Source organism: Strigops habroptila, chromosome 5 (genome assembly GCF_004027225.2).
Source record: "Strigops habroptila isolate Jane chromosome 5, bStrHab1.2.pri, whole genome shotgun sequence".
Taxonomy (NCBI): domain Eukaryota; kingdom Metazoa; phylum Chordata; class Aves; order Psittaciformes; family Psittacidae; genus Strigops; species Strigops habroptila.
This window is the reverse complement of record NC_044281.2, coordinates 13342458-13359827: the sequence shown is the minus strand read 5'-3', so window position 1 is coordinate 13359827 and position 17370 is coordinate 13342458. Positions and strand designations below refer to the sequence as shown.

Genomic DNA, 17370 nt, shown 5'->3' with positions numbered 1-17370 from the left:
CCCTCCTGGTCCTTTGGAATGATAGGTATGATATGCCTACAAATTCCTCTATTTAAAGTTAAGCAATGCAGCTCTTCTGCTTTGTCTCACCCTTGTTACTTGCACTTTAAGCTAACACTGTCACTAATTGTAAATGTGGTTGTAGGGCAGTTCATATTCCACAGGAAATTGTTTACTGAACTGCTCAGTGCCCAGGCATAAGTGGATGATTTACAGATTGTGAGCCTGTTTTGTTTCTTCTTTGCTGGCATTTGGGGGCTTGGTATTTAAAACCAGAGTAATTTTCAGTACAGTGTGTGATTTGCCGTAAGGCACTTACTAATGCATGTAAATGGGAGATTTTTGGGGTTTGATTCTAAACATGCCAAATATTTAAAACCATTTGCTAAAATTTTCAATTCTGCCTTTTGGTTAGAAGCACACGAGCAGTTGATAGGAGCCTGTATGAAGCAGTGAATTAGTATTCCAGGGATTGAAAAGTGATTTACACCATATGGGTGACTGGGGCTAAATATGTCAACACAGGTTGCTTTATGATTGATGTCCTAGCATTAAAACAGGATGGAGAGTCTGTCTGGTCTTGCAGCGGGAGCTCATGCAGCCAGTGTCTTAAAGAATGCCACTCTCGAGCCAAATGCATGCCTCCAGAAGGTCGGCAGAAATAAATGTAAATAATTATTTTAAAATACACTTAGAAGTTTATTCATGCTCAGAGTGCTTTTCACCTTTTGAACTTCGAGAACACTGGGCTGTGCTGAATGGGTGCTGTCTTAAAGGGAAGGTGTAGGCTTGTAGCTGATCGCAGGACTCTGAAAGTTCATCTGGTGATAGGTGGTAAATTATTAATGGAAGTAAATGTTCAGGACTGAAATTCAGTTCAGCCTGTTATTACAGGTATCCTTATTTATTTGCATTGATAACGCCTGAAGGCTCCAATCAGAAATAGGCCTTGCAGGGGAGGATATATGGTGTTTTCTGGTCAACCACGTGTTATTAGGATTTAAATTAAATTCCGGCTCGACCAGAATAAAGGCTGCTTGACTAGCTAGGTAAGCAGAGCAGAGGCAAGCCAGTAAATGGTGAAAAAGCAGTTAAATACTAAGTTGCCCACATGTGCTGGTATTTAATAGCTGTATTAAAGTGCCATGGCTATTGCTGTCACATTGAGCAGTGAGCTGCCCTCTCTTCTCAGACCTCTTCAGGAACTTGATCATGTGAGTGATCCCAGGAAAAGCATATTGGGGGCAAGGTGTAGAGAAAGTAAAGGCAAAACAGGCATCTGAGTAGAACTTCATTTGCTAGGCTCATTTGCACTGAATGGCCAAGGGCACAGTGCCCGAGGAAGTGCACAAACCTTTTCAGTTTCAGCCTTTTCTCTTACAGAAATGGCTGTGTGTGCATTTTTGTATTGTCAAAATCTCTGTGCTGCTGTGTGCACCAGACCTAGCACCTAGGTGCAATTTTGAACATAGCTTCCACAGACTCATGGGTGTGAAATGGATCCAAATTTTCCCTTAGATAGTGAGACTGGTAAAAGAATGAAGATACCTGGAAATGGAAACCACTCACCTTCTTTATGTCTTGCTTCCTGATGGATAGGGTTTGTGTTAGAATGGGGACAGACCCCTTTAATATTTTCCCTCCAAAGTAGTTCTTGTTTACTCTCATTCTAGGTAAAAAAGATAGTAGTGTGACTGATAGAGTAGGCTATAGAGTGCCTCCTCTGTTGGCATTACACTTGTAAAAGCTCCCTTGAATTGCTCAAACTTTTCTAATGTATACTTTTCCTTTTGTGTCTGAACATGGTATCCAGGCTATCTCCCGGCTGTGTGAAGACAAATACAAAGACTTGTCAAAAGCTGCTATGAGACGATCTTTCAGTGCTGATAACTTAGTTGGTATCCGCCGTTCTAATGCCATCCTCTCCTGAGGAGAGAGAAAGGTGCAGCACCATGAACCAGCATCCATGTGAATCGGAGGAATACCACCACTCCATGCACACAAGCCAGTGGTGATGGTGTCTTCCAGCAAGAGGAGGAGAGGAGGGTAAACTAGCCAAGGGAGCCCAGAGCTTGAGGAGCATACTTGGTGCAAAAGACAAGACCTTTGTCAAATCAACTCTCTTCTCCTTCTAATGTATCCAGAGGTGCAAAAACAAACTTCTCTCCTTCTCTCACCCACAGATGTTTGCTTACTATGTAGGCCTATAGCTGTGAACTCTTGAGGTTTTTAATAATAAGTAGTTTTAAATTTTAGAATTTAAACATTAACCACATGACTATAGTTACAATGTTCTTCCCTCCTCTCCCTGTCATCCAGAGTCTCACTGCACTTGTATTTCAGGTCGATGCAGTGTTAACAAAAACAAAACATGGGACTCTTAAAGTATAAAGCCACTCTGGAGCTGAAAACAGTAGCATAGACACGTGTTGATGGCTTTTCCCTGGTTTGGCTACTAAAAGCTGCTATTATTGGTGATCTGTTCATAACCAAGAAGCTGCCCAGCAGGAAGGAATTCCAACTCTGCACCCACAACTTCACTCCAGTAGGGATTGTCAAAAGACTTTGAATGTTTTGACTGGGAGCAGAGATATGGGTTTATGTATTGTTAAAATGTATAGGGTCCATGCTGCATTTCTTGTGAATTATGGTGCTTCTCTCATTTTCTAATACTTGTATTGCTCTGGAAGAGGCGCAATCTGTATATTTTTCTGAGGCATTGAATGAGAAAGTTGGTCTGGAAACATCATCACCATCCCAAACAGTGTAGCAATCCAGTGGTGAATGGCGTGTGTGCAGCACTGCTTCGCTGAGTTCTACTGCAGATCTCTTGTGCTATATACAGTGGAGTTCCTAAAGCTGATATTGTGCATCCATCTGGCTCTCCTTGGGTTTTTGTTTCCTGGGAGGGATTTACATTCATAATGAGACAGTAATGAGTTTGAGAATCCTGGACTACCTAACGAGGTAGATGGGAAAATATTGTGTTCAATTGAGAATTATGAAAAGCTTTCTATAAACCCTATTTTTCAATTTTATTTTTTTTTCCAAAGTGAATTTTATCTTGTGCAGCTGCTCTAGAGGCTTGGGTTTTGCTCTTTCTGAGACTTTGGAATGGAGCTTACTCTCAGGCTCTGAAACTGAACTCTAAACAGGATAAGTATTATTAGACTCTTCCTGTCACAGGTCTTTGTAGTATCTTCCCTTCTTGGATCCAAATAGATTCTAGGCAGTTAGTCCTAGGAGCAGATCTCCCCCCGACTGGCACGGGTTTTGTGCACTTCCTCTTCCAGCCAAGGCCCAGAAACTTACACTGAACAGCAGCAAGTCCATGTGCCTTTGAGAGTGGGGCTGCCGGAGTGTAGTCATCAGTTTGGCTGCACCCAGCCGTTAAAGTGATGCACACAGCCTTTTGCGGTGTGCAAACAGGCCAGCCCCTGGCTCCCAAATCCATGGAACTTGGCACTTCAGGTATTGATCACAGTTCAATTTTGAAAATAACGCTACATCTTCAGGTGGTTTTCCTTTCTCATGTTTGTATTAAAAGAAAAGCTAATAAACTCTATTTTAATTAAGTCAAAGGTGGAATGTGTCTTCTGTAGAGTGTCTGATTTCAGTCCCCCTCACAAGCAGCCGGTGCTGGGCAGCTTCTCTCCAGTACGAAAACAGAAAGAAGAAACCTCAGTGGTGTGAGTTAAGGCCCCTCTACTCCTTGTACCAGCCCGTGGCCTTCATTTCATCACAGTGACTTGTGAATGTCTGGGGAGCCAGCAGCAGAGCTCATTCGGTGACCGGGAGCTGCTCAGTGGGCAGCGTGGGGCAGGATGGAGGGGTGGTGGATGTGCCTGGCTGTTCCACATGTCCTTGGGATTTAGAACTGGCTCGGGCTGCTCAAGCAACTACTCACTGACAGGTTCTTTGCACTCAAATGGCCTTCAAGGAGGGCCAGTCTTGCTGGAGGTGGTTTGATGTTTTTTAAGTCAAGTCCTCCCTTGAGGAACACAAAATGGGAAGCTACAAGTGACCTAATTGCCAATGAGTTTTTCTTCCCTTTGCACCACAATGTGCCTTCAACTTTGTGTGATCAGCCTGATGCACTTTGCTGTGGGCTGGCACATGGCCTCTGCAAATGGAGCCGTCAGCAGTGGGGTACCCAGCAGAAACATGGGGTTGTCATTGACCCTTTTTTGCCAAGTGCGATGGAGGCTATTCCTGCTGATCTGACGGCAGGTGAATGACAGCTCAAGCTGACAGCTGCTTCTGCAGTATATCCTGCAGGAGACTGCTGCGCTCAATTTTGCCTGGCTTTAGTTGTAGTGTAGCATAGCCCAGAGCACGTTGTCAATAGCATTTTGCTCTGTTCAGCAGACACTAAGCAGGGCTCCACTACACCTCAGCTTCTTGAGAGGGAAAACAGCAACCCCATTTAACACTCTGGTTCCCCCTCCCAAAAGAGTTAGATTCTGGAAAACACAGCTAGTGGATTTCTTAGGTAAACAATAAAAAGTAAACTATATGGCTCCCTTTTGAAGGGATGAGCCATTCTGAGTGTTTCAGAAGGAATTACATCTAGGGGGTTCTGCTGGAAGGTGAACTGTGGGACGGAGATGCCCGGCAACTTTCACTATTCTTTATATGGTGGCAGCACTGTTCTCAAAATGGCAAAAGAAAGACTACAATCATAGTTAGAATACTGGAATTACAGAGATAGGCACCTACCTCTGCTCCCAGGGAAGAGCAACCAGCTACAGGATCAATGTGCCTTGTTGCTCTTAATCCAACATCTGAGTGATATTTAATCTGTTGAGGTGACCTCTGCCTGCACTTGGTTCCAGGGCAGCACCCCCCATCCGGTAGTAAATACTGTTTGCAGAGACAATAGCTACGTTATGGCCCAACGCGAATAATGTGAGCACCAACAAGACTAACATGAGCATCGTGTCCACAGTCAGCAGGGGCAGGAACCCAGGGATGGCTTTGTGGGCTACGTGATGCCCTTGGCCTTCAGCAGCCCTTTCCCTCTGTGTATGGGAACTGTGTATTCTGTTTCCAAGGGAATTTCATGAGAACCTCCTCAGCGTGGGTTTGGCAGGTAAGAGGACAGGCTCTTCAGGGGCAGAATAAACATCAAGACCAGGGCTTCTAGCTAAGAGTGTAGGCATCGAGCACAACCTGAGTGAGCAGAAGAGGACAGAAGAGCAATTGAGGCAAGGGCTTGCAGAGGGGTTGGCAGGCGTGTGTGGGGCAGGGCACGCTGGTGGGGTCAGTGCTTGGCATCAGGCGAGCTGCTGCCTCCCTCCTGCGCTGGTGTTTCCCACAGCACAACAGCGTTACGTAGGAATGACTTTCCATAGCGTTATCTGGGAAAACTCCACTTGCACCCAGTAAGTTGTTTGACAATATACAGCGAATTACAGGGTGCTGCCAAAGCGCCTGTAGTGCACTTACTAACACCACAACCCACAACTGACTGCCTGGGGAGAGAGCATTTGCCTGACTGAACATGGGCTTGTTTGTCTTAGGATTAGCAAAGTCTCAGGCTGCCTTTGTGGACAAGGCTTTTTTTAGGTGGAACAACCACTTTGTCTTCACCCTGTGCTATTAAAACCTATTTGAGAAGCCACATGGTTTCCCTATGCTATCACTGACATTCCCCATGCCACCCAGCCTGAAACTGCTGCATTTGCACTGGTCAACCCCAGGGAAGTCAGTGACTGCTTTGAGGATGGCCTAAGTTGACCAAATGGGACATGGACAGCACAGGAGCGACACAGCAGCACAGCATCAAGCTGTGCACAGACACACGTGCTCACAGGAGCAGAGTCCTACAGGTGCTTTGCAAACAGCTGCCTGTAGTAATGGCCCTTCCCCTCCTGTGAAAAGGTGGCTCAAGTGGATGGCAGCGGTGCCAAACTGCTGTTTGCTGAGGAGCTGAGGACACGGGCGCTTCCTGGGAGGAGAGGGTGATAACACGGCTGCCAGCGAGGTGCTGGAGTTTATCCAGGAGGCAGCAGGAGTGTCCACAGCTCCTGAGGAAGAACCTTGTGCTGAGATCATGCATGTCCCCTCCACACCCCAAAACAGTTGCCCCACATGGGATAGGATCAGCCCCTGACCATGTATTTTGCCTCTGCTTGAGCAGGGGGGGGCAGGTCACCCAGCACTGAGGAGTCAGGTGAGTCAGTCTGTGAAGCTGTCAGGTTTATCGCTGGGTGCTGGAATGCTGCTTCCAGGTAAGCGATCCTATCTAGTGGGACCTGGTGTGTGCCTACACACCTAACTAGATAGCAGAGTCCTGCACCATTAGTCACCATTAGAGCCAGCCTTAACCCCTTGCTGTCCTTCCTGAAGCGCTCCTCCCAACACAGAGAGCGCACAGCAGATGGCAACACGGACACTCGCATCGGCAGCAGCATCCTGCTCGGCTGAGAGCTGTCATCTGCTTGGCCTGAAGAGTACCAAAGGGCACCTCTCCAGGGCCTGCCTGACCTCCGCGTGGGGCAGGGGCTGATCCTGTGCAAACTGCAGAGCGCCAATAAAAGTTGATAGTTAACCCTCTTCTACCAGTGAGCTGTGACCTTGGCCTCTCATGGAAACACACTGTCAGCGAGGCCATGGGCACCAGTCAGCAGCGTGGCAGCCCCCAAGGATTAAGCCGATCTCATAGCCAGGCTCCTGCACCCAGGCTGTGACACACAGCATCCACACACACCAAACATGCTATTCCTGTGCCATATGGGTGCATCTGCCTCACCAGCCCCTCTCAATCCCTAGTGACAGCAGCCCTGCACAGCCCTCCAGCACATGCTGCCCTGTGTCCCCCCCCACCAAGTTGAGTTTTTATGGCAATTCATATTCCAGCAGAAGCAAAGAAAACCACACACACACTTGGTTTTGGTCCTCATAAATAGCTAATCTCCATACTTCTCTTTGAATAAAATTTCTTCAGCTTTTCACAAAATATAGTACAGTTATTTAAACAACATTGAACAGCATCGGTAACGGAAGAGGCAAAACCCAATGTGTAAATTGGCCACAGCATACAGGGCACACGACAACAGCTCCTTTCCCCCTCTTGCCACTTGTTGCTGAGAAGCCAGGCTCTCACACAAGTTGATTGTATTAACCTGCCATTAGATCAAAGCTGAAAATGCTCGTGCATTTTTCAATAGGCAACGGTTTGTAGCTAAGCCTGGATTTCTTTTTTTTTTTTTCCTTAAAAAAAAGCTTTACACAGTCAGTTGCACTTTGGAAATAAAACAAAAACAACAAAACACCACCTTTGACATGGTTTTGTTCATTGTATTGCATGATGTGTGTTTAGCTGTATCTACAAAAGGCACTATAGAAAGAGAGGAGTCCAGCCAGGCATGGATTGGAGCAGGTTGAAGTCATTTAATGCCCTGGATTACAACACGAGACTACCCACAGCACCTCTGCACCTGACCTGCCTCGCTGCCGAGAACACACCTGCCCCAAACCCGTATCAAAGGTCACTACAGCTTCTGTATGCACAACCCAGGCTATAATACAGCTATTTACAGTTTGTAGCAAAACGTGGTGCAATCCTGTCCACGACGAAGTACTGCAACACACTGGAGGGAGAGAGCTCTGTTGCAAGAGTGCTGATCTGTGCGGCTGAGCAGCCCCTGCACCGCTGCCCCTGCACCGCTGGCTCCTCTGGCCACAGTGCCCAGAGACATGCACACGGTACCTTGGCAGGACCTGTACCAGCAGATGTGCCACTCCAGCATCCCCTCGCTTCCCAGGGTTTGGCTTTAAAATGAGGTGGAAAACATCTTGACTGAAGTGGTCCAAGAGTGTTGACAACAACCCTGGATCTTTGCAGTCCCGCAGGAGCAAAGCCAGTGGTTGTTCCCCAGTGCTCAAGCAGCCAGGTCAGGGTGCCGCGCTTGAAGGAGGGCAGAAAGGACTTGAGTAATGGCTGAGTGGTTACATACAACATCACCACTGAGGGCAGGGGGGAGGAAAAAGAAACCAACCAGCCACCCTAAAAACAAACAAAACAAAGCAAAAAAACCCTCCACAACCCCCCAAAAAACCCCACACAAACCAAACGAGCGCTTTCACACGCAGGCTGAAGCCAGACACAGCCACCTCTCACCAGCCCTGCCCCATCCTGTGCTGCAGCGGGAGCCCCTCGTCTTTGCTGTGCTAGGTGAAGTTGACAGCAGTGTTCCCCCCACCCTGCCATCACTCTACTTATCAAAATCCAGCTGTCACCAGCGCTTAACACCAGGCACCATTTCTGTCAGTGCTCTGCCGCTATCTGACCTGGGGAAGCTGCAGGGAAGGGAGTACAAGCGTTCTGCTGAGTTTTCCTAAATCCACTGCTCGCTCCCGAAGCCGGCACTGCCTCCAACAGAGGAGCAGCTCTGGGAAAAGCAGCACCAAGTGTTGAAGCCGGCTGGCTGGCAAACCCAGTGGCTCCCCAGCACAGCCAGCCTGCCGCCCGGCTGGGAACCCCCATGCACACACCACTCGCTCGGTGGGGCAGGCCAGGGGCAGGGTGCTGGGGCTGCCTCACCCCACGTAACCTGCACAGCGCGAGGGGGGTGCGACAAACTCACCCCACTGCAGAGCAGAGGTGCGGAGCAGCATCGGCCCCTTCCCCGGCACAAGGTGTCTCAGGAGGAGGCTGCTCCTGGTGCCAAGGCCAGTGGTGCCCAGGGCTCCCTGTGACCCCCGTGCTGGTATAAGACCCTCGTCACCCGCACAGCCCTTCGGTGCTCCGGGGAGCTGCTCCAGGATGGTGGAGCCGGCTGCCCACCACAGAGCTGCGGGTAGAACCTGGGAGTCGGTGCCATAGCGCACCATCCCCTGCCCAGGGAGAGCCAGCATGCACTGCCCGGGGAGAGAAGGGACCTTGGGGTCGCCTGGTCCCCACCTGCGCTGCAGGCAGTTGGGACCCTGTCCCTGCCCGCCTCAAGGGCTGGGTGGCAGCTCCTTTCTGCAGCCCCTTCCTCCTGCCTCACCACTGCTCCCGAAGCCCCTGGTCACACAGCTCCCTCCGTCCTGCTCCTCCACAACACAGAGCTGTACCGGGACTCCAAGGGCCGTGAAGGCAGCATCCTGCTCTGCCTGGGGGTCCAGCTGCAGCCCAGCAGGGAGGCAGCCCACACTGCCAGCTCTCCCTGGCCCGCTCACCCCCCAGGCTCTGGTGAGCAGCTCGGTGCCAGTGCCAGCACCTGCCCTGCCTGCTGCAGCTCTCCCCTTCACCCAGCACCAGCAAGACCTGTCCAGAGGCTCCCTGTGGGACACAAATCAGTGCTCGAGGGCTACCTGCCACCTGACCGGCCCATGGGCAGCAGCACCCTCAGATCCCAGGCAGGACATGGGACCCCAAATGGAGCATACACAGTGGTGCCGGGCTCCCATCGTCCCTATCCCTCTACCCCTACATTGCTGGCAGCACCTCTCCCTGCCCTGCCTGGGGCCAGGGCTGCTCCATGCCCTGCGGGCACACACACTTGGTCCCGGGCAGCACTACCATGGTGGGGCTGAGGATGCCGGGGTGGCCCAGCTGCCAGCCCCTCTTCTGTGGCCCAGGGTCTCTGCAACCCTCTTCTCCCTGTGGCTGGGGTCACCGAGGCTCCCTTGGTCACACGTGGGACAGCGGGACCTGTTTGTGGTAAGAGGCCATGCTGGGCAGCATCGTCCTGCCCACCAGCGCCGGGCTGGCCTCACCGTACATCGAGGCACCCGCGGGCTTCCTGGTCCGGCAGCAGTGGGCTGTGAAGCGCCTCCAGGACTCAAGTGTCTTGCCAGACCAAATCCAGACACCGGAGGTGATGCCCACCACAAGGCACATGAAGTACTTGAGCATGAAGACGGCGTAGTCGGGCTTAGGGCGGTGGGGATCCCCCGGGCAGGAGCAGTTCTGCGCCTGCTCCCACGCCTCCCGGTTGTGCTGCTCATAGATGTAGCAGGCGATGACAATGGTGGCAGGCACAGTGTAGAGCATGGTGAAGATGCCAATGCGGATCATCAGCTTCTCCAGCTTGTCAGTCTTGGTGCCACCCTGCTTGATCACGCTGCGGATGCGAAAGAGCGAGACGAAGCCAGCCAGCAGGAAGAGGCTGCCGGTGAAGAGATAAACCACCAGTGGTGCCAGCACAAAGCCCCGCAGGTTCTCCAGGCTTTGGTTGCCCACGTAGCAAACCCCGGCCACTGGGTCACCATCCACGGAGCTGAGAGCCAGCACAGCGATGGATTTGGCACTGGGGATGAGCCAGGCAGCCAGGTGGAAGTACTGTGCGTAGCTAGCGATGGCCTCGTTGCCCCACTTCATGCCGGCTGCTAGGAACCAGGTGAGGGACAGGATGACCCACCAGATGGAGCTGGCCATGCCAAAGAAGTAAAGGAGAAGGAAAACCACGGTGCAGAGGGCAGGGCCTGTGGTCTCATAGTGGATGTGGTGATGCTCCGGGTTGCAAGCCACATTGGCATGCCCTGCCACCAGCCGCACGATGTAGCCCACAGAGACGAAGAGGTAGCAAGCAGAGAGGAAGATGATGGGGCGCTCGGGGTACTTGAAACGCTCCATATCAATGAGGAAGGTGGCCACGGTAGTGGATGTGGAGAGAAAGCAGAGGATGGACCACAGGCCGATCCAGAAGGTGGCGAAAGTCTTCTCGTCCTGGGTAAAGTAGGGCTGGTAGCAGGGGATGGCACAGTTTGGTACCTGCCCCGTCCTGATGCGGTTGTAGAGCGGATGGGACTCCTTGGAGATGGGGATCAGAGGCGCTTTGCACTTGCACGTCCGGCCACAGTCCAGCCCTGAGGGGCGCTGCCCATCAAGAGGCACCAGGTTTTTGGCTGCATCCTTGGCCGGGCGCGTGGGCTTCCCGAAGAAAGGTGGCAGGGTGGTGGCTTCCGTGTGGTTGTAGCCCATGCAGAGCACCTCGGTGTCCCCCAGCACGGGCAGGCTGTCGCAGCTCATCCTCTCGGGCCAGGCAAAGCCGTACTGCTGCATGATGGGCGAGCAGCCGGCCTTGGCCCGCTCGCAGACGGAGCGGCAGGGGGGCAGCGGCTTGGTGTAGTCGGGCAGGCAGATGGGGGTGTACATGCTGCAGAGGAAGAAGCGCAGGTCCGGGGAGCACTGGATCTCCACCAGCGGCCAGAACTGGTGCACCTCCAGCCCGGCCTCGTCCTGCGTGTCGTGGTTGAACTGGTTGGGCATGTAGGTGAGGTTGTAGCCGATGCCCTTGCACATCGGCACCGTGATCTCCTGGCACACCAGCGCCTTGGAGGCGGCGCGCCCCGCCGCCGGCAGCCCGAGCAGCAGCGGCAGCCCCAGCAGCAGCGGCAGCCCCCGGCCGCCCATCGCCGCCGCGCGTCCTACCGCCGCCGCATGCCCCGGCCACCTGCCGCCGCCGCGCCGGGAGCGGGGCCCCGCCGGCACCGGGACCGGCACCGGGACCTCCACCGCCGCCGCCGCCGCCACCTGCGCTCTGGGGCGGGCGGGCGGCCCCGCGCCGCGCCGCGCCCGCGCCCCGCCCCGCGGCACGCCCCCCGCCCCGGCCCCGCCCCGGGAGCGCCCGTGGGCCCGCCCCGCGCGGGGCTCCGCGTCCCGCCGCGCTCGGAACCCGCGGCGGCGCTGCTTGAGCACCGACCGCTCCGACCCCCGCCCTGGCCGCTGCAGGGCCCCGCTGCTGCCCCGGCTTCCCCCTGCCGGCGGGAAGAGCAGAGCGGGACGGGGGCAGCCGCTGGAGCAGGAGGCGGCGGCGTCTGCGGTGCTGCCGCTTCGGCCCCTCCTTGCCGGACCCTTCAGCCCCTCTCCGTGGGAAGGGGCCGGGGCCTCACCCCGCCGTAACGGGACGGGGGAAAAGGGGTAACCCTGGGCAGCGGGAGCCGCGCACGGGTCCTGCCCCGCCTTTGCCTTGCTCCGGTAACCGTACTTCAGCCCGGGTGCAAGGCTCGCGGCAGCATCTCCGGCTGGCTCCGCCTGCCGCTCCCCGCGCCCGCCTCCCAGAACGCGGAGGCTCCGCGGGAAGGAGGGGAACCGGCCCTGCCGCGCCGCCCCGGTGGCACGGAGCGGGCGGCGGCGCTGCCGCATTCCTGCGCTCCGGCCGGCTCGGGGCCGCGGGGGACGTTTCACCAACCAACCACCTTCCGCCCGAATGGGCGAACTCGGCGCTTTGGAGAGACTCTGTCCGGGGCAGAGACCCCTTCCCAGCGCCCCGGGACACGCGGGCTCCTGCCAGAGCTACCGCGGGGATCGCGCTCGGCTGCCTGATGTGGGGAATTTGAATTCCTGCACGACAAACACTGAAGTTACCAGCCCGGTTTTCAGCGACTTCCACGGCTCCTGAAGCCCGCGGCACATGCAGGGCAAAAGACTTGCTTCAGAACCCAGACTTGGGAGTCACAGGCTGCACCCGCTATGGCAGCACCCTTATTCTGGCTAAGCAGAAAGGCTGCTCGCAATCCCTTGCACAGGAACTCCTCACTCCTCCTCAGCAGATGGGGTTGGAAGGGTGAGTTAGACCAGAGTTCTCGTATACAGCACTGGATTTACTAGTCAAGCACATCACATACAGGGACAGCTCACATTCAGCGAGTGCTGGGGAACACCAATACCCCAAATATCCCCAGAGCACAGAAAGCAAAGACTGAGAGCAGGACTTAGCCCCCCCCTTCCACACAGAGGTAAAACCTGGCTTGCCTATTGCCCTTGCGCCTATGGTCAGAGCACTGACTGTTGCTACCACACACCAAAGTCCTCAGCGATTTTAAGGCCAGAGACCTCCTTACTGCCTCCAAAATCCTCTGCGTCTACAAGTCCACCCAGCCTAGATGTGCATATCATGTGACACTGTCCACCTGGATGCTTAACAACTTCTTTTGTTTAAAAAATAAAAGGCAAAAAAAAAAGGCTCAAGTCCCTACACCTCTTTGCTTTAAGCTGCAAGTTTTGCCTGTAATAAAACTGCAGAGAAGAGAATTACAAGTCACATGTTTCTTTGGAACACAGTGGCATATCCCTGTAGCAGGAGCTATAACTTTTAATTCTCCCCAACAATGAGTTTCTGTGAACTAGCAGCCCAGCAGAAAGCAATCACAGTTTCATTATGGCTTTCAGTTGATTATCCAAATTATAGCTGAGAGCAGAGGGCAGCCTTTTTATTATCATCATTGCTGTACAATTAGAAAATGCTGATGAAGCTCTACAAGAGCAGAAATTCTCTTTTTCTGCTGCTTGTTTTTCATTTTTCGAGCATTCCCTTGGGCAATACCTTGGTTTGATTTGACACACAATGAGGAAAAGGTATAGAGGTGGGAAGGGAGAAGATAAGAAGGGGAAATGGGGGTGCTCTTCGTTTCAGCTAATCTATCAACTCTTGTAGCCTGGTTCAGGTTTCACCACTCCTCCAGATGTATCTAATTCTTAGAGCCTGGCTATAAATAATGCTATATTTGCTACACTGGAGACACACAAAACCCAATTAAAAGCCAGGTAGACATCTGTTGGCTTGCTCTGTGCTTCTGCTTCCTTTTTGTTTTTATGAATACATAGCAGAGCAACCAGAACAGGATTAAATATGGTGTAAGTGCAAGTACAGTTGATCGGCTTGTTATTAATCTCTATATTTCAGTATGAGAGTACAGCGCTTTACGTGCATCCAGCACTATTAGTGACAGAAGCTCTGCCTGCACAAAACCTGTCGTACACAACCCTGGAAACAAAAGAGAAACTGTTTCCTGCCCCTAAAAACTTGCCGTTGTTGTTAAAAACTCTACAATTAGGAAATGGCTTTACCTTTCATCCATGTGCAGAGCGCTTCATGAAACTCCACCATGCTAGACAGGTCTGCTCAGAAGTCCAACTTGTCCCTGCTTGTGGCTCCAGCCCACAGGATATAGGTATGGGCTGAAAACATATGTGTCCTCACAGACATAAGTTCCACCTGTTGAGGCATTTCCAGCTGGGGGGCAGTGGTTCCTGGTAGAAGCAGAAAGTGAAAAAGTGGTAAATATTTCTGTATTTGGTTCTTTCACTGCTGTATTGTCAGCCTACACTGTTTACCTGGACAAACAGCCTTTGTGAGGGACACTGTGACTTCTGAAAGACTTTAGAAAAGGACTAAGCGAGCTCCTTTTGTAAAGACTAGCTATTGCCCTTGCTCTTGTTAGAGAACTCAGCAGACTTTTGCAAAGAGCTTTTCAGCCCAGGCTCTGGGCAGGGACAAAGCCAGGGAATGCTGCTCTTGCTCTTGGCTTTGCCTGTACCAAAGCAGGGCAGGAACCTCCTGCCCCTCTTGTTGTAGGACCAGCACGCTGCCCCTGGCCCTAGACCCTTCCTGCTTGGAGCTGCAAATCCCATTCTGTCTGTACTGCTGACAAGTCCCTGGCTCCCAGGAAGGGAGCATTGGGGGCCCAGCACAGGTGGCTGTGGGCTCCTGGCACTGGTGCCCGTCACCCCCGCTGGAGGCTGTGCTAGCTCAGGTGCTGCTCAAATCAGCAGCAACCCCTGATAACAAGCTGCTCGAGCGAGGGGTGCTGGGGACCACAGGGATGCTTGCAGCAGCACAAGACAGGCAGGGCTGTGCCTTACTGCCTGCCAGGGTGCAGGGACGGACAACCAGCACGTCTAGCATCATGGTGCAGCCCCCAGCCAGCTCCAGCACAGCAGACTCACCATATACTGGTACAAAAGGAGATGGATACTGCCCTTACACACAGGATGCGGTTGCATGCTGCACCAAGACAGCTGTGCCTCTATTTTCACCTTAACATTCCCACCTGAGAGTCATAAGGCAGCAGGTGGCCAGCATTGCAAATCCCGGCACTGAGACTGACCTCCTGTAACTGGACCTGGAGCAGGACTCCTGACTAAGAGACCAAAGTCCTTGCTGCCCTTCAGGCAGGAGGGACCTGGAAGGTAGGGAGATGGGGCAACTCTTAGCCCTTCGTGAGCACAGCAGAATGAGAATCACTAATGGCATCTGTAGAGGGACCCTGGCACCTGGATCCTACCAAAGAACAACAGTAGCAAGGACAAGCATTTTCTCATGTGCCCAAATGACTTAAAACATGTGGGCTGGGGACAGGAATTCAGATTTAAATCACTTGAATGCTTTTCACCATGGATGCCTTGTTGAAACTCCCCCAAAATTCCTAACCTACATCAATACTGTTTGGCTTTATACATACCTGTACAATTAGACACCTTAACGTACTGCAGGAAAACCAAACCACGCCAAACTAAAGTCATATTCAAAAAGCTACATGGAACCAGAGAGCTTCTCAGTGAATTAATGCAAAACTTAATTTCCAACAGTGACAGAGACTTTAGCAATGCCTGACACAAGTGCTGCAGCTTGTAAATATAAAGTTCAGATAAGTAAGAATGAAGTAAAATCAGGAAGAGCGACTGCATTTGAAACTCACCTTGCTGGACTTGTCAATTATTACTTAACAGTTGTACATACAAGTGCACACAAAATGTACATAATCTGTTTCTGTTGGTCTCCCTGGGCACCAGGACCCCTTCCTGCGAGGCTGGTACATCGAAGGGGTGTTCCTGTCCCGAGGTGCTACCACCACAGCACACAGAAGGCAGAGGCAGGATCAGGGCCCTGGCCCAAAGGCACAGGAGGAGTGGTGGGGATGAGGAGGGGTCTAATGCTGAGACTGGGAGGAGGCAGTGAACTTTACATTCGATTTTCTTGGGGGGCACATTGCAGCCTGAACCTTTTCAGTTCTGTAGTTTTTGAAACACATCACGTTGTGCTTTTTTTTCCTTTTCTTTTTCTTTTTGACACAGGCCCTTGAAAAGAAAACAGTCCCCATAGTGAAGCTGACATGATAAATTAGCATGGCCCTGGCAAAGCCCTCACTCTTCATTGGGCAAATACTTATTTACGGACTTTCAAATTGTGGCTTATGTAACAACAGGGTGAGTGACTTTCAACAAAACTCTGCCATGTATTGACCCGATAGAGCCTAATGGGTCCTTCAGAGCAATTAGGATTTATTGTGTTAGCGGCTATTGTGTATAGAGACCATTTTTAAAACATGTGTTATTTACCCAGAAGGCAGTAATGACTGTTTAAATACAGAGTCAGATTGTTTCTGAAATGCTTGCTGCTCTATACATTGCAAAGAAGTTACTCCAAGTATTTTCCAGAGTTAAAGACTTTGCTCCACTGGGATTTCCAAGCAGGGTAATTGTACCGCACATACATTTGTATGCTTATAGCTGTAAGTGAATTGCGCTCTCAGGAAAGCTGTCAAATGAGCAACCTTGAAGCACGAAATCTGAGATTTTTTTTTTTGACCAAGGAGCCAGTGCTTGCCCCTCTAGCGGTCTGAGCAGCTCAGGCCATTTCCCAGCTCAGAGAGCAGAGCATTTCCCAAGAACCACTCAAGTTTTGTCCCGTCTAATCTGAATGTCCAGCAAAGGTGACCTTAACAGCCATGAAGCTGTGGCTTCCACCATGGCCCATCTAACCCTCTACGTGCATGTGAGGTGGGACCATCATCACTTCCTTGTAACCTCCTGGGGACTGGCATACAAAAATGAAAGTGATGGCTTCTGAACATGGGCGCAGATTTGAGAAGCCCGACCCCTGGCCAGGCTCCTCAGCAGGCATGAAGGAGCTCAGCTTCACTGCCTGGCAAAGATTGGTGCTGGCTCACACCAGCTTCGGCTCTGAATGCGAGTAAAACAAAACCCCAGCTCACACGTGGGAGCTATCAACTGCCTCTATGAAATAATAACAACAATAACAATAATAATAACAAGAACAACAAAGACTAATTACTGCTTTATCTGCAAACCAATACTACTTTGATCAATGCCAACTCTAAATAGGTACTTCCCTTTTTCTGCCCTCTCCTTTGCTGTGAGACACCTTTGGGGTGAAACCGCTCAAAGCAGTTCAGCTTTGGCACAATGCTCTCCCTGCCCTGCCTCACGTCACAACCTTTGGAAACTTGTTTCTATTTGCTTGTTTTACACCAGAGTTAAACCAACATCTGTTACAGTTGCAGCACTTTACCTGCCCCATCCCTGGCAGTGCTCAAGGCTGGGTTGAACAGGGCTTTGAGCGAACTGGTCTAGTGGAAGGTGTCTCTGCCCATGGCAGGTTTCTGGAACTAGATGATCTTTAAGGTCCCTTCCTGTGATTCTATGATTTCCAGGGACAAAAGCATTAAGCAGTCTTCTAATCCAGCAAAGAGCGAAACCTCTGGCTGAAAACGTTATAGTGAATGCTTTGGAGTTCGGATGCAAATTTGTAATGGTCAGTGTGCAAAATCCTCTGGAGAAAACACTCAAGCAGCCTGGGCTGAAGCTGGCTGAAACTTGCAGTTCCCGTTTTGTGGAAAATTCCAACATTACAA

General features: G+C 51.8%; 3 protein-coding genes across 5 annotated transcripts in view; 1 reads left to right on the top strand and 2 right to left on the bottom strand.

Annotated features, from left to right (window-relative positions):
* Positions 1–3581, top strand: part of CCNYL1 (cyclin Y like 1) — a 33227-nt gene extending 29646 nt beyond the window's left edge. For all 3 annotated transcript variants that reach the window (XM_030488999.1, XM_030489001.1, XM_030489000.1), the window contains one exon: positions 1814–3581. In XM_030488999.1, the coding sequence (XP_030344859.1) occupies positions 1814–1930 (117 nt within the window). In that variant the 3' untranslated portion in view covers positions 1931–3581. The remainder of the gene's footprint in view (positions 1–1813) is intronic.
* PLEKHM3 (pleckstrin homology domain containing M3) overlaps positions 1–17370 on the bottom strand; it is a 136744-nt gene that overhangs the window by 3862 nt on the left and 115512 nt on the right. The window contains exon 13 of the transcript XR_004389923.1: positions 13784–13966. The gene's annotated coding sequence lies outside the window, so the exon portion shown is untranslated. The remainder of the gene's footprint in view (positions 1–13783; positions 13967–17370) is intronic.
* On the bottom strand, positions 6893–11410 carry FZD5 (frizzled class receptor 5). Its single transcript, XM_030488998.1, has 2 exons — positions 8909–11410; positions 6893–8798 (listed from the first exon to the last, which is right to left on the bottom strand). Exon 1 carries the CDS (start codon positions 11345–11347, stop codon positions 9623–9625), a length of 1725 nt encoding a protein of 574 aa, XP_030344858.1. The 5' UTR covers positions 11348–11410; the 3' UTR covers positions 6893–8798; positions 8909–9622.